The sequence below is a fragment of the Galleria mellonella genome, unplaced genomic scaffold (genome assembly GCF_026898425.1).
Source record: "Galleria mellonella isolate WM207_F2 unplaced genomic scaffold, CSIRO_AGI_GalMel_v1 utg32, whole genome shotgun sequence".
NCBI lineage: Eukaryota > Metazoa > Arthropoda > Insecta > Lepidoptera > Pyralidae > Galleria > Galleria mellonella.
Genome location: NW_026442075.1, coordinates 6,523,785 through 6,545,037, shown reverse-complemented (window position 1 = coordinate 6,545,037; position 21,253 = coordinate 6,523,785). Strand labels below are relative to the sequence as shown.

The 21,253-nt window shown below is 28.2% G+C and overlaps 1 protein-coding gene across 13 annotated transcripts in view; it reads right to left on the bottom strand.

The window, feature by feature from the left end:
- LOC113510608 (small conductance calcium-activated potassium channel protein) overlaps window positions 1–21,253 on the bottom strand; it is a 266,010-nt gene that overhangs the window by 87,411 nt on the left and 157,346 nt on the right. For 11 of the 13 annotated variants that reach the window (XM_052896244.1, XM_052896245.1, XM_052896243.1 and 8 more), the window contains one exon: window positions 19,930–19,959. The exons of the other annotated variants lie outside the window; for them this stretch is intronic. In XM_052896244.1, coding sequence (XP_052752204.1) covers window positions 19,930–19,959 — 30 coding nt within the window. The remainder of the gene's footprint in view (window positions 1–19,929; window positions 19,960–21,253) is intronic. 13 annotated transcript variants of the gene reach the window in all.

The following is a 21,253-nucleotide window of genomic DNA, read 5'->3' as shown; positions in this document are numbered from 1 at the left end:
ATGTTATTTCATTAATAAAATTCATAATAATATAGAGTATAATGAATCAATATATGATAAAGACAAGAAATATCGTATTTTTGGAGCAGAATAGAATAATATTTCATTATTTCGAAATTGAGAATTAAAATACAGGGAATAATATATAATAATATAGATATTGCTTTACGATAAAAAAAGTAATTGTGTTTTCACCTCAAACAGTGTTATAATAAATGACTAATATTATAATAAAAAAGTTTGTATTCGCTTAAGTTTCCTTCTTAAGTGAGGAGGTTCTGAGCCAATAAAAAGAAATGCTCGATATGTCGACGAATTACGTCCATTATTTCTTACGACCAACACTTACTTGACGTAAAAATCAACATTGAATTGTTTTTGTTTTAGGTTTAAACTGTTTGATTTTATCAGGACCGAACAAAAGCGTAAAGTAATAATATTCTTACCGCAATTCAGTTTATCGTCCAAGCAGACGTGTTACCACGTAGCTATCCTAAACAAATTTGCCTACGCGCTCTCTCAATTTGCTTATTTTCGTAACAATAAACTATTAAGTACTCTTTGAAGATTATATAATAAACATTGCTTTAATATATTTCAATACTATTATCATATTCATCCCATTATTATCTAAGTATAAATCTATGAATAAAATATTCGGTACAGATAAGTAGGTAAAAATTATTGCAATAGAATGGTTTGGACGGCCAGCGTATTCTCATATTAATATTCATGACTTGTCTGTATAATTCGTCTAGTCTTATTATTTAAAATATAAACATTAATAAAAATAAAAGAAGTCTAATAAAAGTTTTATATCTACTTGTGATATATACATAAATATTAATTTATCAAAGCAATCTTAGATGGCGGTAGACTAACAGGCGACGACGTTGGGTCGATGCACGCATCATAATAAACTATCAAGCTTGATGCCTCTTTCCGTACAGTAGTTTAAGTTTACAGAATAGTTTTTAGTGTTTGTTTGTAATACTTTATTGTACAGTGAAAAATGAATTATAGGATATAAAATTCTTAAAGTACAAAGCTAGACTAGCTTAAAAAAAGATTTCTTTCAGTCAAACAAAGAAAGAAAAGGATGATAGATAAATACGAATATAAATAGATAACGAATGAAAAATAATAGACATCTCATATATAATAGACATTATATTACACGTATTATAATAAGTAATAAATATTTCAGTAACACACAATTATATATTTATAAATATAAATATTAAACTTATACTTATCTATACATATTAATAAGAATGTGTTATATTATGTTGTGTCATAAATAGAATATATGGTCCTGTAATGAACACAACAACATGGCGCAATCCACATCGAAATGCCGGCATTAAAGAATATATATATATATATATATATATATATATATATATATATATATATATATATATATATATATATATATATATATATATATATATATATATATATAAGTTTATCTGTAAATGGACAGTCACGATTGTGGATGTAAAATAAATATAAAATATATTTTAATTTTCAACAACCAGTACAAGGAAGTGTATAGAAAACGATACTGTGATTAGAACAAAAACAGTCATCGTAAACCTGGAAAAAAATTTCTTGCAAATATATGGAACTAAAAGAATTGAATAGAATTTGAATACAAACATACTAAGCTAAGATTATAGATATTTTGATGAAGGTGAAAATTCAATGGCTTGCACTAAACAGAATCCATAAAAAAAAAATTATAATAATAATTTTGTTTATTTATTATTTATTTATTTAACTTTTTATTGCACCATAAATAAAAATATACAATGACAAGTGAATAATTCAAATGAAATACAGTAACATAAATTTTACACAAGTTTACACAAAGTAACTAAGTTTTATCTTTTAAATAAATCCGACCTAATATATCCATCGGAATAAAAGCATCTTAATACATCACGACTTATCGAATTTTCAATTTGACAAAATATATACATACGTGGTTTCTTATGTGTAGACATGAAAGCTAATAAAAATTTCAAAAACCATGTATACAATTGAAATCCATCAAGACATCATTATGAACTTTTAAAGTAAATATCACTCAAGGTACTGTTTATTGTTCAACCTCACTCGCATATCAAATCCAATTGAAATGATATCACAAATCTTAAGTCCTTTAAAATGTCCTTACCCAATTTTTAAGAAATCAATAATCATCGTGGTAAATTTACAAATAAATGAACAAATGGACAGACATATTTTCGCATTCATAGAAGATTTATCTATTAGATCCTATGCCGTGTGCCTAGAATTTGAAGTGACTAAAGGAACATAATGATTGAAGGATGGGTAGTAGCGTCTCTCTTAAAACATCTTGAAAGCATAACTGCGATTATTAGTCCGTCTGCCAATCGTGGTAACTACTGGCAAAACCCCCTTGTGGGGGAGGCCTATGTTCAGCAGTGGACAGTGGCTGAAATCATGACTAGATTCATTCGGAAAACAACATGTTATAGTTACTTGCGTTTTGTTTGCTATATAGCAATTAATTACACAAAGAATAAACTTAAATTGCTTTGACATATTTCGTAGGTAACCTTGTAGGTATCATTAATAGATCGTAGTTCAATTTATCATTGCTACAATAGAAAAATAATAATCGATTTGATCCAAAGCTATACATGTTTGTGTACATAATTATAAAATAAATAGTGTGACGCAATTATATATATAATTATTATTATAGTAATAAAATATCTTGTAAAAAATGCATTAATTATACAAGGAACAATAAATTTTAAAGAGTGTCCAATAGTTATATATTTAAACAAAAAGTGGTAATAATATGCACATTATACAATTGTAATGGAGATTTAAATAATAAATGTACCAACAGAAAACAAAATACGACCTTTAATAATGTCACTTCCAAAGAGTTTGAGGGTTCATTTGATGAAGGTTATTTCGAAAAACATCGAATCTAAAAGGGAAGTTGGAGTAATTACGAACAAAACAACAATAAAAATAATGAATAATTTAAATTCACTTATTCCTACACTGAATAAAAGGTTATAATTACTTGATACAACTATTTATAAAATAAATTTCATAAAAAGAAACAGAATATAGAAAAAAATAGTAAATATAAAGGTAAAAAGTAATGTCACCTTTAATAATATAAATTCTATTATAAAAAAAAAATTAAGGTATCTTAATAGAAGATTTTTTTCAATTTTAAAAATCGATTTCAAAAGTATAAGTAGTTAATATGAATTAAACAGTTATAATAATTAATAACGTCTTCGAAAAAAATACTAAAATTTCTCTTTTTTTTATTATTCCTTCATGGAATTAGGGTTTACTAGCAAAATCTCGGCATCCTTATATTTAATAAATGGAAAAATAATAACAGATTACTCACTCATTCTAATCATTAATATTCATGTTATATATTAAGGAAATTACTGTTATGGTAGTAATAGAAGCAACCTCTGGTCATTCATAACTCTTTCTTAATTAGCCTGTCTGTAGCCAAAATAATTTAGACCAATTTTACTTGTTTGAAACTTTTGAATGAGTTCTTTTTTTGTTTGTTTTGAATTTTTTGTTACTTTAAAATATAAATAAATAAAAATATAAAATATTATAAAGTTGATGATATACTATGTAAAAAATATACAATACTATAGCATATTTTTTATCCAATCGCTGGGTTACATTTCATAATAGAAGAATGATACAATATTTAATTTTGAGTTTCCCTTTATCACTCACTGGTGCATTGTACTCTATTACTTTTTACAACATCCTGGGAAAAAAAGGACCGTTGACTCATTGTATTCTTACTGAGTCAACAATCATCGTATACCAAAAACATATAATCAAAACTTTATTTAGGTCAGTTGTAAGTATACGTCAAAGAACTTGCAAGGAATAAACAGACCTTTACCAGAAATAAACAGACTTGTAAACTTATCATTATCAGTAGTAAGATCATTATAACTCAAAATAATCAACAGTAAAGAAAGGAATTACATGTACATAAAAACTATACATGTAATTACTTTCTTTACTGTTCCACCCACACTTTCAATAAACAATTTTTTCTATTAGATCTCTTTTATAAATCTCTTCATATTTTTAAAAGTAAATTAACTCAAAAACTTGTATGCTTAAATTAAATCGGCGCTTCTTCATTTTTTTTATCTTTGATATTTATATATATTAGGACTATGGATTTGTTACTAAATGTCTTCCGTGTTTCCATGGGACTTCATGAATAATAACTCTACGTTAAAAATACTGTTATTGGCACTGTAAGGTCTGTTGTTATAAAACTGTAATGTATATTGTATTAATATTTTTAAATGACTGTTTGTTGTCATAAATAAATAAATAAAAATAAAAAAACGTTACTCAATTTTTGAATGCCTTTTTACTGATTTTTTTGACGAAATTTCTTTCGGTATACTGTACGATTTAATTAAAAGATATTTTAAAAATATTTCACTTTGATTTAATTTTCTTATTTTTCCCGGTATGATGGAAATGTTTATCTATTTTTTCTTATTTGCCTTGTTAAGTTAATAATCTTGGCGTATAAAAAATAAATCATAGCTATCTGTATATATTTAATTTTCTTTAAAAGCCTTGTGAAAATTATAATATAGGTATTATATTATTTCCAAAAAAGTTAATCTGTAAGTACCTGTTATTACCTACTATAGCAGGATTTAATGTTATATGTTACGTTTCATTTTTCTATAAAAAGATATGCAGTAGGTATTGTTATATAATGTTTCACTGCTTCTATTCATCTCTAGAATATCTTAAGAGGCGACAAAGGGAACAAAGCAGAATACAGTAGTGTAACAGAAAACTCTAAATAAAATTATATAACGAGTCGCATTTCCAGACTTGTACACTTCTCTTATGTGGCACCAACTATTCCCAATAGTGGGATATTAATGGGTTATTACGATGATAATAAATAAGTATGTATATTTTAAATAATTAGTTAATTTTATTCAGAAGTCTGGTTATTAGTCGACTTTAAAAATTGTAAATGTTCTCTATTTACATTCTTGATTAATTTTTTTACAAATGTGATATGATATCTAATTTATAATATTATTTACTAATTTTACAGATTACTTTTATACTTCCATGGAAATTAGTCACGAAATAACTTTCTTATAAAATTAATTTTATGGGGAACTAAATTCCAGTTACGTGGATACATTTCTATGCCTTCTAAATTTCATATTACTTGCCTATATTCGTTCTATCCTCCTTTACCTAAATTGAATATTAGCTAACTGTCTATATAACTCTCGTATTCGCAGTCTGATTTTGACAAGGAACGCGATGTCTAATTGATATTCAGAGAATCATTCAGCATTTCACGCCTTGGTAGACCCTAAATATAGCCTTGCTCAAATTACTACCGTTTATTCCTATACTGCTGTAATACATTGTAGTTCATTTAAATTTATAATTATATATATATCTACACTATTTTTGCTATCATCATAAATACGAAAGAAAATGTTTAAGATTAAACTGTAGATGTAGGTAACTTCTTTAGAAATTATCAAAAAGATAATCATATTTTGAAATTGATTTTAAACTTTAAAGACAGTGACAATGTTAACATCTGTACTTTTTATAATATACCTTATAGTAAAATATTATATGAGTAATACCGCCTGTAACATTTTATACTCGATAAAAACCCAAGTGGGTATTATTTGCACTCATTAAACATGTATGAACAAGTAGAGGGTAATATAAGGAGATTAGAGAAAATCATCAACCTTTTTGATCTCAAATCAGAAGTATGTTGGGGTAAAATTTCTGTTGAGATTTATTCACACACATTTAGAAACCAAATAAATGTAAGTACTTGTACGTATATTATGTAATATGTCTACATTATATATTATAGTATAATGTATATAAATTTTGTTTGCTTTACATTGTATAGCCTTTATTCTTATGTGGGCTGTTGGAACAGTGAAAGACCTTTTATGACCAATAAAGCGGACTTAACATTAATTGCCACAGTGAATAGAAGTGGAAAGTAAATTTTTTTGTGGAATTAATATAGTAATGGTGCACGGTGCTATGAGATATTGGAATGTACGCGTAATATATTTGTGAATAGTAAAAATAAAATGACATACTTAATTTTGAAACTACTGTTTGATATATAATTTTAATATTTAATTATTTTAAATTTAATAAATTTTAAAAAAATCAATGTAATGATAAACTATTTACAGTAATTATATTTGTTATATAGTTATTACCTAATATTGCATGATAAAACTCAGTCAAATGTTAAAATTTTATATATGTAAATGAATTAACAATTTAAATTAGATAATAAAATTATATTATTGATGAAAAACCATTAAGTACCTATTTAATTTCATTAGTGAACATTTTTACTAAATGTGATAAAATACTATAGCAAATATCAAAGAAGCAAATATAAGAAATATTATTTAAAATTTCTATAAATTATACATCTAAATCATTTATTCATAAATGTTTTTATAATTGAATTTAGAAAATTGTAAGCCAATAACTTGCCAATTTTTCTACAAAAGCTTTCAAGCGGGAGGCATTATTGAATATTGAAATGTATTCTATACCCAGCGGCGAAGGTTTAAATCACAGCCATTGCAGATGCACTTAGGCATTAGGTATATCCATACAATGTTATTGTATAAAATCGACCACTTATAAACCTATGAACACTAATTCTAAAGTTGTTACACTAATACGCAATTACAGTATCAAGCACTATTTTTAGGAATCTCTGTTATTATTTAATAAATATATTAGTATTATAAATAAAAAAATGGAATCTATTAGTCGCGAAATGACACGTTTCTATTTATATTGCTTTCAGCGATTCTGACAGCCGGCGTTCGTATATAAAAAAAATCGAAAAATGGATGCGTCCGCTACGTTTGTATATTAAGTTAAGCAGCACTGACGTTTTATCGAATGCTCTCCGTGGATGGATTTGCTGACATCTCGGAAGGTATTGCTCAGTGATTATAAATCGAGCGGGGTGCAAACGCGATACTACCCCTTACGCGGTGAGGTTTCAACTGAATAAACCCCGATTCGATGCCTCCGCCCAACATAGAGCGCTTGCTCGACTCCCAGCGAAAATAAATTTCAATCGTAGCCTCGATGTCACAAAGATCATATTAGCTTGCATTGTGATTGTGGTGAAGAAGATTCGTGCTTAGGTTCTTCTATGTGGCCAATACGCATGTCCACGATATTGTATATAAATTCATATAGTTGGCATAGTTTCCTTGTACATTTGGATTTTCTCGAGTTCAAGGACTTCGCGTTATCTGTTTGAGTTTTTGGGTGTTAAGTATTTCTATTATTATTTTTATTTGATGATTAATATAACAATAGTTGTAATGGTACAAATACAGGTTTCAATTATATTAAAGATCAAATTTCACCTATAGCATCAATCACAGAATACCATAGGCGGAAAAAATTACATAGTGGTTTCTATATATATCAGGAAACTTATGCTCTATAAAAAATAAAAAAAATAAAACTAGTGCAGTAACTATAAATCATTATAATAGTCTTGACAAACCTCTAATATCTTAATCTCAGTTCCTACTGCCCAAGTTTCAGAGAGATTATGCGGTAGACCGTTTCACCACAAATGATAAGTCGTGAGAGCGGTCCGCATTACGATTGGATCTCTTAACTCCTTAATATCTTCAACCGATCGTCATGAGATTTGGCACACACATAGTATTTGGCATGGAGAATAGGCTTCTTTTATATCGGTCAATCCATAGGTTACACTAATAAAGTCATAATCCTTAATAATATTATTATAAATATGAGTTTATTAGTTTGTTTATTACTTCTTAGCGCTTTAATGGCTTAACCAATCACTATAAAATTTGGTATCTTTACATGTACTATACAAAATCGAGAATAGCACAGGCTGCATTTTATCCTGGATAGTAGACATACCCTTGTCACGCGAAAAAAGTTGCGACTAATAGCTAGTAACAATAATTATTTACACTATCATGATCTATAATCCCGATTTTTAAAGTCCTAGGGGAATAACCAACTCCAGTTGATTGAATTTAATTAATCTTAAAAGTGATTGGAGATTCGCAATCTGTTACGTAGGATTTAAATATACTCGGAAAAATATGAAACATAATCTTCATTACAACAATATCCGTTGTTATAGTAAAAAACAGAATAAATAATAACGCTATTATTAACAGAAGTGTGACATCTAATTTTCCAACTAAAATGTTAGGTATATTTTTTATATTGTATACCACTTTAATAGCCTATATAAACTCTACTACTTTATGGTAAAAATGGACAAAAAAGTCAATTACTTTATAGAAAGCCCATACTTTTTTTATTTATAGTTTTTTTTTATTTAAAAAACTATCAATAACAAATAGTAATAACAACCCAAGCTCTTCATTACACCTATTACAAATTCTTGTGACTCTTTAAATATAAAGAGACAAGGAAAAAATACAAAAAAATTGTAAGCAAGGTCAATAAAGTTTCTTGCTTGCAAATATTTTAATACAAGGCCACCCGTGATTCCCAGTTGATCAATATTAATGCATAGCGTTCCCTAAATAAGCTCTGTATTATACAATGAGAGCTTTTCTTGGTAATGAATATTTCTCCATCTCATAAAATATTACTACTTAGTCAACTGCTTAATACCACCGAACTACATAAGAAGGCCAGGACATAATTATGGTTGTCTAAAAGTATTAAAGAATTATTATCTATGTGCTACAGTATAAACTTTAAAAAATATAAATATTTTACTGAACTAAGTATTATCTTGTGAAAGTCGATATCACTTGTTATTTGATTAGAACTACTTTGTTTAATTTCGCTGCCATTAGTATGTGTGTGACTGCCAACACTCGAAGATTGACCTTCTATCATTACTATTAAAAATTCTACAACCTTCCATAAAAAAAAATACAAAAATTCTTTTAAATTAAATCACCTATTGCGTGTTTTGAACGTCTATATCTACATCTTAACATTGTTTTATTTACACTTTTTGTGACATTTGGTAAGATGATGTAGTTTGTGATGTACCTTCCCACCTTGTAATGCACCTTACTCCTTATGTAATCTTTACTCATGAGATTTTTAATATATCCTACGTCAATATAAGGTTTTGATTATTCTTCTTCATTTGCTTATTTCTGTAAAATTAGAGAAAATTAAAAAGTTGAAGTAAGATTTTTATGGAAGAGGGGGGGGGGGTCGTCTCTCCCAACAGATGAGATTTTGTGAGATTTCGCCAAATCCCTTTTCCTCTTTTTAAGCTCGCGTAATTAATAAACGCCCCCTTGGCATTATTGAGGACATATTTCTTTGACATGAATTTATTTTAAGAATGTGATATCCTTAATTAGCGTAAAACAAATATATAAGTGTATATTTAATAGCTTCATGTCTTACTTTTGAGGAAAATGTAGAATGGTGTTACTATTACTCACAAAAAGGCATAAAGGAACATCAGTTTAAATTCCTTTTGATGGTCTTCTCAAACATCAAACGATCAAATAGAAAGAAATTTACTCGAATTCCGTCAAATGTATCAATGAAGAGGAGTTCTGAAATGAAAAAGTCAAATGATTCTTTTTTGGTTAAATGTTTTTTTGTGATATTTTGTGATAAAAAGAATTTTGGTCATGAAATAATAATACCAAATACGACAATGTGTGTATTATTTGGTTTCAATATAAAGGGTAAGTCAAATACTTAAAGAATACATTAGAAGGCAATTTAGTCTTCGTGAGTGACAAATCCATAAAAAAGAGCCATGAATTTCTGAAAGATCTAAGACATTTTTCTACCTATCTTAATCAAAGGAATATTCCGACACAATCGTTGTTTCAATAGTAAAGGTACATCATGTAGTTTTAATAATAAAATATTATACAAAAAGCTATAAAGTAAATGGATACTCTACCCATTCAGCAAAAGTTTCGATAAGTTTCTGTAAATATACCCTACTTATATAATAAGTAAACATCACTTATCCTATAAATAGGGTATATTTACGGCACATGTTTATTTATCTTTAATTTTGCTTCTTATTTTATTAAGCTGGGAACAGATAAATAGACCTTTGTGTGCATAATCATATATTTGGTGAGTGTGCCTCAGGCTGTCAATGAAGATGGAAAGTGTATTTATTCGACCTCAATTGGCTGAGGTTGAAAAACTCTGTAGACAAACGAAAGAAGATGTGCAATTTTAATTTGAAATAGGTCTTATCTGAAATATAAATTTATCAATAATATAAAATCTATTAAATGTTACATACATTTAATATATTTTGCAGACACACACACACACACACACACGTACACACACACGCACACGCACACGTGCACGCACACGCATATGTATTACTCTTTACCTCTTTAAAGATTTAAGGTTTTGGTTTGCAAATAAAAAAGGAAATTCAATAATGATATAATTAAAATATAACAAACATGGAAGTTATCCCCATCAATTGAAAAATAAATAATCAAAATTCAATTAATAATTCGGGAAGATATTATATTACATAAAGGAATTCATCTTTATAATTTCCTCCTTTTTACCTACTTTACATTTTTGTTCCAATTTAGTATTCATAAATCAGATATTCACTGTTTCTTGGTCTCAACATATCCAATATGAAAACATAAATCACAACAGTAGGGTTTCTTGCTTATTGACATTAAATATGTTACGTTGGCACTCCGGACGCAACGGGTGAAAGAAATTTATTTCTTCGACCGTCGGTTATACATCTGAGTTCATTCAGATAGATTTTCGAAGACCCAAACCTTGTTGAATACTGCAGTACAAACTTTTGTATTAAATATTTGCTCTGACGTATTTATCTGGCAATGAATTATACAGAAAATAATAAAAAATCGATACGGGTCCGATGCTTAGTGTTTATTTATTGGAAAGATTATTATTATTTAGGGAAATCACTAAGAAAAAAACATTGAAAAATACATTGTCACTTCTTTATAAACAGCTGTACCCGTAGCGTCATCTACATAATACATTTTTTCGTATATTATCCATTACATAATAAAGCCATTTACGTTATTATATGCAAATTCTCAGAACTCTATTTTAAAATTTGCTTAATAAAATTTGATAAAATATACAACATGTTTTTTTTATGTCATGCTTATATTCTGAATAGACTATCTACCATAATATTGTTACCGAGTATTATAAATTTGTTAATTTTAGTTCACTCTGGAACAAATAGACTGAGATATCAATTTAAAAGTAGCTAATTTTTAACGATATTCTTACATTATTTACCCTTTCAAGCTGCTTTCTGCTGTCAAAGAAAAATGGAACTTCAGTAACATACACAACACATTTTAAACTACGCAGACTATACAATTTGATACAAGATTCTACTTAATTTCCTGTTTTTATGTATAATCTTGTATCTTGTTATTTAAATACATAATCGCTCTTTAAAATATTCTGGGAATAAAAAATAATGATGCTCATTTAGGTATTTTTAGTCTGTCACTATGCGGTTAAATTAATATTGTCGACTCTGACATATTACCTCACACAGCGTTATAATAGCTACGCTAATTATTCTAATGCTGTAGTCATGTAACAACCATATAGTCTTGCATAGTAGCTACAATGTTTGATGACATCGAAGTCGTCTCATTACTCAGATTGCGAGATAGCGCACGCATTATGCCTCTTCTCTTTGTTACCTGCCTAGGTCTATTTTCCATTTTACAGTGTATATGCATTATAAAATATCTCCTTTCGACTTTATAAACCATCCGCATACAGATAAAAATTTTATGAAGTGATAAAATTGAGAAGCACATTAATTTCCCTATAAGGATTTCCGTCAATGGTTAGCTGTAAATTTTATAATGATTTGATAAAAGTGCTGTTATGTCAATTTATTCAAAGTATGAAATTATGAGTTCATCGTTAGTTATCAATCACATATATAATCACAAATAATAAAAAAAAGTTACAGTTAAAGGTAGACAACATAATGTATCTTAATTAATTTGAACACTAGTAAACGTTTATGAAATATGAAATTCATGAAAACAACAATACTCATTTTAAATTAATTTAATTTAATGCTGAATTTATTTCCACATAAATTTAATGTAGAAAATACAAATCGAAATTGTACTAGAGGACTCATTTAATTTATTTATGGCCTGGAATTGTTACATAAATTTTTTTCACAATATGTAATAGCGATATTTATTACATTATTTTATTTATTATCTGTGATTCTAACCATATAACTGATGTTAGATATATTAAAGTGATAATATAATAGTATCATGATATAATCATTTTAATTTTAAATAAATAATATAACTCATAAATACAGAAGCAAAAACTGTACCAAAGTAGACAAAATTCGAGAGTAAATTTGGTTTGCGGTAAACCTGGACTCCTGTGGCTTACTGGTGTTTACCAGTCCACTTCACCCGGAATTTTACTGAAATTTTTTAAAAACTTATTTAAAACTTCTTTTGTTGCTTTCTCTTTGAAATACGAAACATAAAAGGATAAACAATATTACACAATACAAATATAAGCAATGTTATACAATACTTTTGAGGATTTCTTTAATAATATTTTATGACTTTATTATTTGTTTCCAAACTTTGAACAATTATTTTTCATAAAAATATAATATAAACATTAGTGATAATTTAATTTTATAAGTCATAAAAAATTAGTTAGGTTTGGTTTGGCGCAATAATTAAAATATTTTGTTGTACATTAACTATCATATGATATACTGAATTAATTATATTTAACTTTATATACATATTTCTCTTTTTAATATGTAAGAAAAGATAACTCATATTTTGTTTAAGTATAGCGCAAAAACAAATGTCGGTGTTTGTTTTATATCGACATTTACTTTTATGAGCGCGGTTGTTAAACAGATCACTGCTTGATCTTAATAAAATCCCAAGCATTGTCAGAGTGTCAAAATTAAAATGGACGTTGGCCCTTATTCTACAATATTCAGGAAATTGAATTTGTAAATAAATTACAATTTACGTCCAGACGTATAATTGTAAAACAAGAGATTTTTTTACATCCATAAAAGTTATGCTTTATGCTAATGAAGGTAATACAAGTACAAAGTTGTTTATACCAATAAGAATATGATTGTTTATATATCTACTATGTTATTTTCATACCCAAATCTGTCTGAAGTCTGCATAGAAGACAAATAAACCTATTTCATTAAAGCATTCAATTTGACACATTTGTAGATTTTATTTATGAATAAAAAAGCTCTTAAATCAATTAACAAAATAATAATATACGGAAGTAGAAAACCATCATATTAAAAAATGTCGCTCAAAGTCTGTTTGTAGCAAACGAGCAATGGCAAACAAGCTGACGGCCCACCTGATGGAAAGCGGTAACCGTCGCCTATAGACACGAGCAGTGTCATGGACATAACAGGGTGTACTGTTTCGCCCATGATAACCCTCAAGCGCTGCCATTCTTGAGAACTCAGGTGTTATTCCTCTGTACCCTGTAAATTCACGCCATATCCCACCCTTCAAACCGAAACACAGCCATGCAAACACTTGTCTTTATTTTTGACTTCGTATTATTAGTTTGGTATCTGATTTATTAATATTAAAAAAAATAGATATACAAGTGTTATCTAACTGAGACTTAAGTATTTTTAAGATATCATATATATACAAATTATTATAAAAAAAAACAATCAATTAAATAAGCTACCATATAAATACATTATTATATCTATTTAACAAATTTCATTTAAATCTGTTTATTAAATCTAAACATCTATAATATTTATTCATTATAAAATATTATTCGAAAAATTAGCATCGATAAAAATTTATATTCCAATTCTGAAATAACATAAAGATAAACTTTTAAAAACACATTCTATACATCAATTACTAGACTAAATAAAATTAATATTTATTTAACGTGAATAACTAATATATAAAAGCAAACGCAATAGCGGACTATCGTCAACACAACAAGCTGACCAAACGAAATGACGTATGCGTATCACCACTGAAATTTCGCAGTACGCATAGTTATCGACGTACAGACACAGGAAAACATTCATTTTATTACACAAAAACCCCACCCAAGTGAAACATTCACCCTCAATATAAAAAGGAAGAAAAATATGAACAACTTCCCAAACAAATGAAAACCAACCTTTTCAGTAAACACTATAGTACTATTTCTATTGTAACGCTATCGAACTTGCGTCGTTTTTCATGGAATAAAGCTATTCAGCAGCAAAATGTAAATAAAATGGCATGCATTAATTGCTAGGTTTTCACAGTTCGTTTATCGGTGAGGCAGTTTCTTTTTTTGTGTTCTTTTAATGAATCTGCCATTCTTTTAATGGGATCGGTCGGAAATTAGATTTGTTTGTACAATTCTTAATTTTTATTGCGTATTGAATTTATTTTTGTAAGCGAAGAAGATTGAAAATAAAATAGATTTGCATTTTTGTTCAGTTCGTTAAACGAGTTTTACGTATTATAACACAAACGTAACAACGTATTTATTGGTTTGTTATACACTGTGACCCTTCCATTTCCCAGCATTGTTGAAAAGGGATAATAACCCAGACAGAAATTTTAAAAGCTTGCTGTCTAGCGTTCCTTTGTTTCTATTGAACAGGGTTTTATCGGATTTCAGTAAGGGATCTCAGTTTGCTTTTTCGCTATTCCGTTTAATGCAATATTCATAAAATAACGTGCTGGCAAAGGCTCAAACTCAATAGCATTTGATCAAGTAACGTTGAAAACAACACGTTTAAGAGTGTTATTACCTTGTTTTATATGAATATAAATAATGCGACAGGCATTAAAAATATATCACAACATTACCTTTATATATACGATATCAGTACTTTTTATATGCTCATAACTCAATTTTAGACTTGAGGGAAATCTGTATTTTATGTAGCGATTAAATAAACAAAATAGAGACGGCAAGTTTATTATTTGTACACTTTCAAAGTAAGAATCACATTACATAAATCCTAGAATGTATAAAACATTATTGCCAAGGCGATCGAAGTAATTCCTGGCGATCAGTAGCGACATTCATCGAGTCGAGTGCAATTTCAAGATTCTCTAGACAATTGCTAATGCCCCTAGTAATATATGTTTAAATCTGGATTGTTCGGGATTTATACATGAAGTGGTTGTAATTCTCTTTTTATATTAGATAATACCTATACCTCTTGAATACAACATCTTATTAAATGTTAAGTACATAAATCAATACTGAAGTTCGTCAGTTATTGTACTTAATTTATCGTCTAAAGAGATTATAAATTGTTCATTAGAATATAATTTGCAAAATAAATAAAGTAAATAAATTTCTATAATATACATTTCAAATAACAAGATTAAAAGGTTAAAATCTATAGTTAGAACCTACTATTTTAATTAATGGAAAAAAATCATTTATAAGTAAATGATACAACTTAATTTTCGTAATATTTTAACTGTATGATTCAAAATGTTTGGATATTTGTTATCAATAATGTTTAAATTATAGCTTAAATTAATGATTTAGTCCTGAATCATGTAGACAAAACAACGAAGTAGCTAAAGTAATCTTTTAACTTTGTAATAATATAACAAATAACTGATAACATTCTAATAAAATGCCTTGTTAGATAGAACATTTACGCTCGTAATATATGGTCATGTCAAAAATTATATAGTATTTTTACACATATTTGTAAGTTATAACATCATACAACTTTCCGTAAAGTTTTATGTTTTTAGTGTACCTTTTCACCTTTAACCTTTAGTAATGTTTACGTATAAATATATTTTGTAACAATATATCATTGCCTACTATAACAGATATCCGACAGAAATCTTTCATTCACTACCTTGACACTGATTGTTTCAAAGTGACCTTTTGACCTACAACTGACCAAAATGGAATCATCGCATCGTGCCGATAGAGCTTTAGTAAATTACGTAACGTTCTATCGGGAATCGATGTCGCTGGCGTGCCTTCTAGTCTCAACGATCGTAGCTTCCCTAGCGCAAACGAATAATTAATCGGTCAACCGCCATACCTCGTTCTACTTTCCGAAAAATTGAGCACCTTATAGAACCGATGGAGGGAATCTTTTTTTAATAATATTCAATACAGATAACACAAAAAAAATCAAAGGTATAATTTTTTTCATAAATGAAAATTGTTATTAATTATTACGTACTAGTACATGTCTCACATATACAGAAAATATTCAGAATTATACTAACTAATTACTAAAACATTAAATATATTGTACAAAAGGCTAACTGAAAGCAAAAATAGCACGTCTCGTGATTTTTTTTTAAAACTTTTTATTTATCAACATCATTTCTTCAGCCATTATCCGTCCACTGCTGAACTAATTTTTTTGTTTACGTTCAATCGTTTAGAAAAACAATACATTATTTTCTCAGTGTGAGCATTTCTAGTAATTACTTGTATATTATTTCACATATATATATATTATTTCACATGTGTATATTATTTTACCAGAGGGAGACTTTGTACAAAAGTCGATTGATTGGGTACCTCTGTCCCATTCGTGTTTCAACCGTGAAGCAGTTGTGTTTGCATGGCTGTGTTTCGGTTTGAAAAGTGGGATATGGCGTGAATTTACTGGGTACAGAGGAATAACACCTAAGTCCTCAGGAATGGCAACGCATGGGGGGTATCATGGGCGAAACAGTATACTCTGTTATGTCCATGGTACTGCTCATGTCTATAGGCGACGGTTACCACTTTCCATCAGGTGGACCGTCAGCTTGATTGCCATTCTAAGTTGTATCAAAAAAATTTTTTATTTTATATTGGCGACGGTTACCACTTTCCATCAGGTGAGCCGTCGGCATGTTTGCCATTCTAAGTTACATAAAAAAACATACTCGCAGTTTAGGTGCCGATCGGTTAACACTAGACTCCGATCAGCGATCTAATTTACTTGAATATTCCTCGTTTAAAGGTGAAACACATGTCACAAAACACGCGTAAACAAAATGGCAGTCGGAGATTAAAAGTTGATATGGAATATAGCAGTGGCCAATTATTGAGGGTTGGCAGTCAGACACATGCTAATAGTAGAGGAATAAAACAAAATAATTATAATCTAATAACTAGTGATATGGACTTCCGCAAGATAATAATACCAGAAAAATATTTAAAAATTGTTTGTATTTCTAGTAAGTTTAATACTGTACTCTTCTAAAAGAAACAATAAAGCATTCTGTCTACTTTAAGATTTTGCTTCTGAAAAATTAAATTGTGAATAATAAAATTAATATGGAACCAATACAGGAATAAGCCCTTTTAGTTACAAAGGAATTATCAAAATTTGTTGTGAATATAACTAATATATATTATAACTAAAATATTTATTTCGCCTTGACTACTAGACACGGCTATTCATATACTGACTAGAACGAAAATTTTGTAATAGCGTACATTATAGTAATTTTCATGGTAGCCCTTTTTACTAAAGCCTAACAACTCTGTTTTCTTTGAAATAAGGCCAGTTGGTTGAAAAAAGGTTAAATATAGATATCGATAACAACTGTAGTTAATTGAAATAAAATACTTCCGAGGTTGACCTACTTTAATGACATCTATAAAACAGTTGTTTTTACCACCTCACGCCTTACTTCGTGTGAATGAAGAACCAGATTCCATTAATTATTTTAGGCTTAATTATTCTCCATGGGAGGAAGAGAATTGTTAGTAATTGGTACTAGTGACTAGTGGCAAAATATATAACTAGCAATGGCTAGCAATATACTTTGTCGGGTCAACCACCACACGGTAACTCTTAGAAATTGTCGTGATTTATACCTGGTGAAATCGTCTAGGTAGGCCAACTGATCTAATTTTATCCTCATTTACAATCATACATTACCATTCCATTTTCATTATCAAATTAAATTTCAGTGTGTTGGCGAAGTAGGAATGTAGTGTATGATCTTCTCAACCCTATGAAATCGTAAATTGTACTAAAGGAGAAATCACCACCAAAAACTAATAATAAAAAATAAAGAAAACTCAACGAAACATCTTGACTAGCGAAGTATTTTGGAATAAAAACAGTCTTAGTTATATCATAAATTGTCTTTGAGTTCCAAACTATCAATGAAAAAAAAAAGGTTATACTACCCCTATACTAAACAACTCTTAGTTCGTTTATTGCTAACACTTTATTTTACAATAATATTTTATATTACAAAATGACGACTTTAAAGATCGTTCAAAATGTCTTACTTCATTTTTTTATACGTTATATTAATATGTAGAAAATGCTTTAACCAATAAACAGACATACTAATGAATTTAAATGATACAAGTGTTTTTCTTTCAATTCATCGTAGTCGAAGATCGAATCTGCAAGTATTGACAGGTGAAGTTACTGTAACCAGTACATCATCATCAATTTTTCTAGGTCATTTTTTAAAGTTCTTCATAATTTGTATCGAAACAATATTTTTTCAAGTAATAAGTAAGAATTTTTTGCAATAATCTAGTTTGCTCGCTCGCTGGCGGCATGGCACCTGAGAAGCCTAACAAATCAAAGGCAATAATTGAGAGCGTAATAGCTCTATAACTACTTTCGTTCGAGGAGAAAATGGCATTTCTGGGAACACTCATAAATCAAATCTTTTAAAAACGATGTAATTTTAGCCAAGTACCATAAACAGGAGGCTGTGTGTACTTGTCATTGCCATTTCCTGTAATTGTTTATATTTATAATACATAAGTTTACTATTATAATCTTTTGGAGGAAACAATAAAGAGTATCTATCTAACTATTCATTTTTCGATTACGATATGCGCCTGTAATTCGTAGACTTGAAATACAGTTAATTACATATTAGCGGCCCGTCCTGGCGTCGCACGGGTGGACATTTTTATATTTTAAACAATGGTCATTAAGGCTGCACACGCGTAGGAAGCTTAAAAATGGAGTAACTTCTACCGTTTTCTCAACATTTCCCTTCACTGCTCTGCTCCTATTAATCGTAGCGTGATGAAAAGTATACTATAACCTGCCCAGGAGTATGAAGAATAATTGTACCAAGTTTCGTTAAAATCCGTTTAGTAGTTTTTGTTTCTATAACGAACAGAGACAGACAGACAGACACAAACATTTTCAGATTGCATTTTTGGCATCAGTATCGATCACTAATCACTTCCAGAAAGTTATTTTGGAAATATATTTCATGTACAGAATTGACCTCTCTACAGATTTATTATAAGTATAGATAGATATAGATAGATATCAAATCTAACATGAGTTTTACAATAAATAAAAGATGAGTTTTTTTCATTTGTTGATACTTTTTATAATAATAAATACGTAAACTTATTGTTCCAAAATAAAAATAAATACAAGAAAAGTTTCATACCATTAAAAGACCCCTGATTAAACATACATAGACCCACTATATATGAGTAATCTTTTTACTTGTAATTTATTAACGGTAATTATTATTTTGTTTTTTTTTTTTTGTAATTATGCTTATTGTATTTTTAAATATTTTTGTGCATACTTACTTCCTTATTTATGTTTTTTTATTATATAGTACAAAGATGGTGAATGTACAAAGGTGAATTATTCTAAATTTCATTTTTAAGTCTCCATTTAACACAAAATGTCTACTAAAACGTTCACAATACGTAATGAATAAGTGATGACATTACAAAAGAAAAAAACACTTTTAGTTCTTTGAAAAAAAAATAAACAACAATAACTATACTATAATGTATGCACACTCTGTTTACCTGTGTCATCTGATCCCGAGTAGTACAGGCCTAAAACAGAATTTAAAAATACTTTGTATAATGTTATTGCGATCGATATTTAATTTTGTTTTCGCCCAAAGGAACGGTGGGATATTATCATAGGACCAAGTGGAATATTTACGACACAAGGAGTGGTTGTATCACAGTAAAAGATATTTTAAACTTAGCAAAATTATATATATATATATATATATATATATATATATATATATATATATATATATATATATATATATATATATATATATATATATATATATATTTACCTCATTAGAATACAAAAATTAGCTTATAAAATAACCAAATTAGACACACAGGAGCAATGTTATTGTTGTGAATAAATTTTGATTGTGTTCTTAAATTATTAGTGTTATTAATAACATAAATTCTAATAACATTATTATTGGTAAATTTTGTCCTGTTACTGTTAATAGGACTAAATTTGGCAATATTAGAAAGCTTAGTGAGGTGAGTTATTATTTTTTATGCTTATTTATTTACAACATATAAATATTTCTATTACGAATTAAATAACTGATATAACATACTAACAATATATCAATACATAAAATGTGCATATGAATGAAAAATAATAGTGCCCATTTTACAAATTGCTGCCTTTATGATTTCCAAACATTCTTATGGAAAGCAATATTCTAAATAGCATTAACATGACAAAATTTACAATATTACAAATCCTGATATAGAAAGTAAGAAATTATAATATATCATCATCATTTCAAGACAGTACTTCTTATATTGAGTATAAAAATCTCTTCATAACAGGAAACTATAAGCCAACAATTACCAAGCTGGTCAAATGCCTTGGTATATGGTTTTATTTCAAGTTTTCTCTCTCTTGCGTGTACTGTAAGTACATCCATAATTGTTTCCTACAATAATTTCGCATCCAAAATTGTTATTTAAAAAAAGTATTGTTATGCGATAGTCTTAACATTTCTATTATTCATTAATAGATACTAAAATAACATGCTTGAGAACACTTAACAGTAATACTAAATTTGCAAACTGTTGCATTTACGATCCCTAAACATTCATATTTAAAATTAACAATCTAATAACATTGCTAAAACGTAAATACAATAACAATAACCACAACTTCATATCTAGTAAAGCCATTGAATACATTCACAGCGAGTGACAAGCAAAATTAAATTAAATTGTCAATTAAAGCTCATGCAAAATTATTTATCAAATGCAAATTTGATATTTGGTTGAAGAAAATTGAAATCTCTATTGACCTCACTCAATTATTGATACTCGAAGAGCTTTATATATAAGT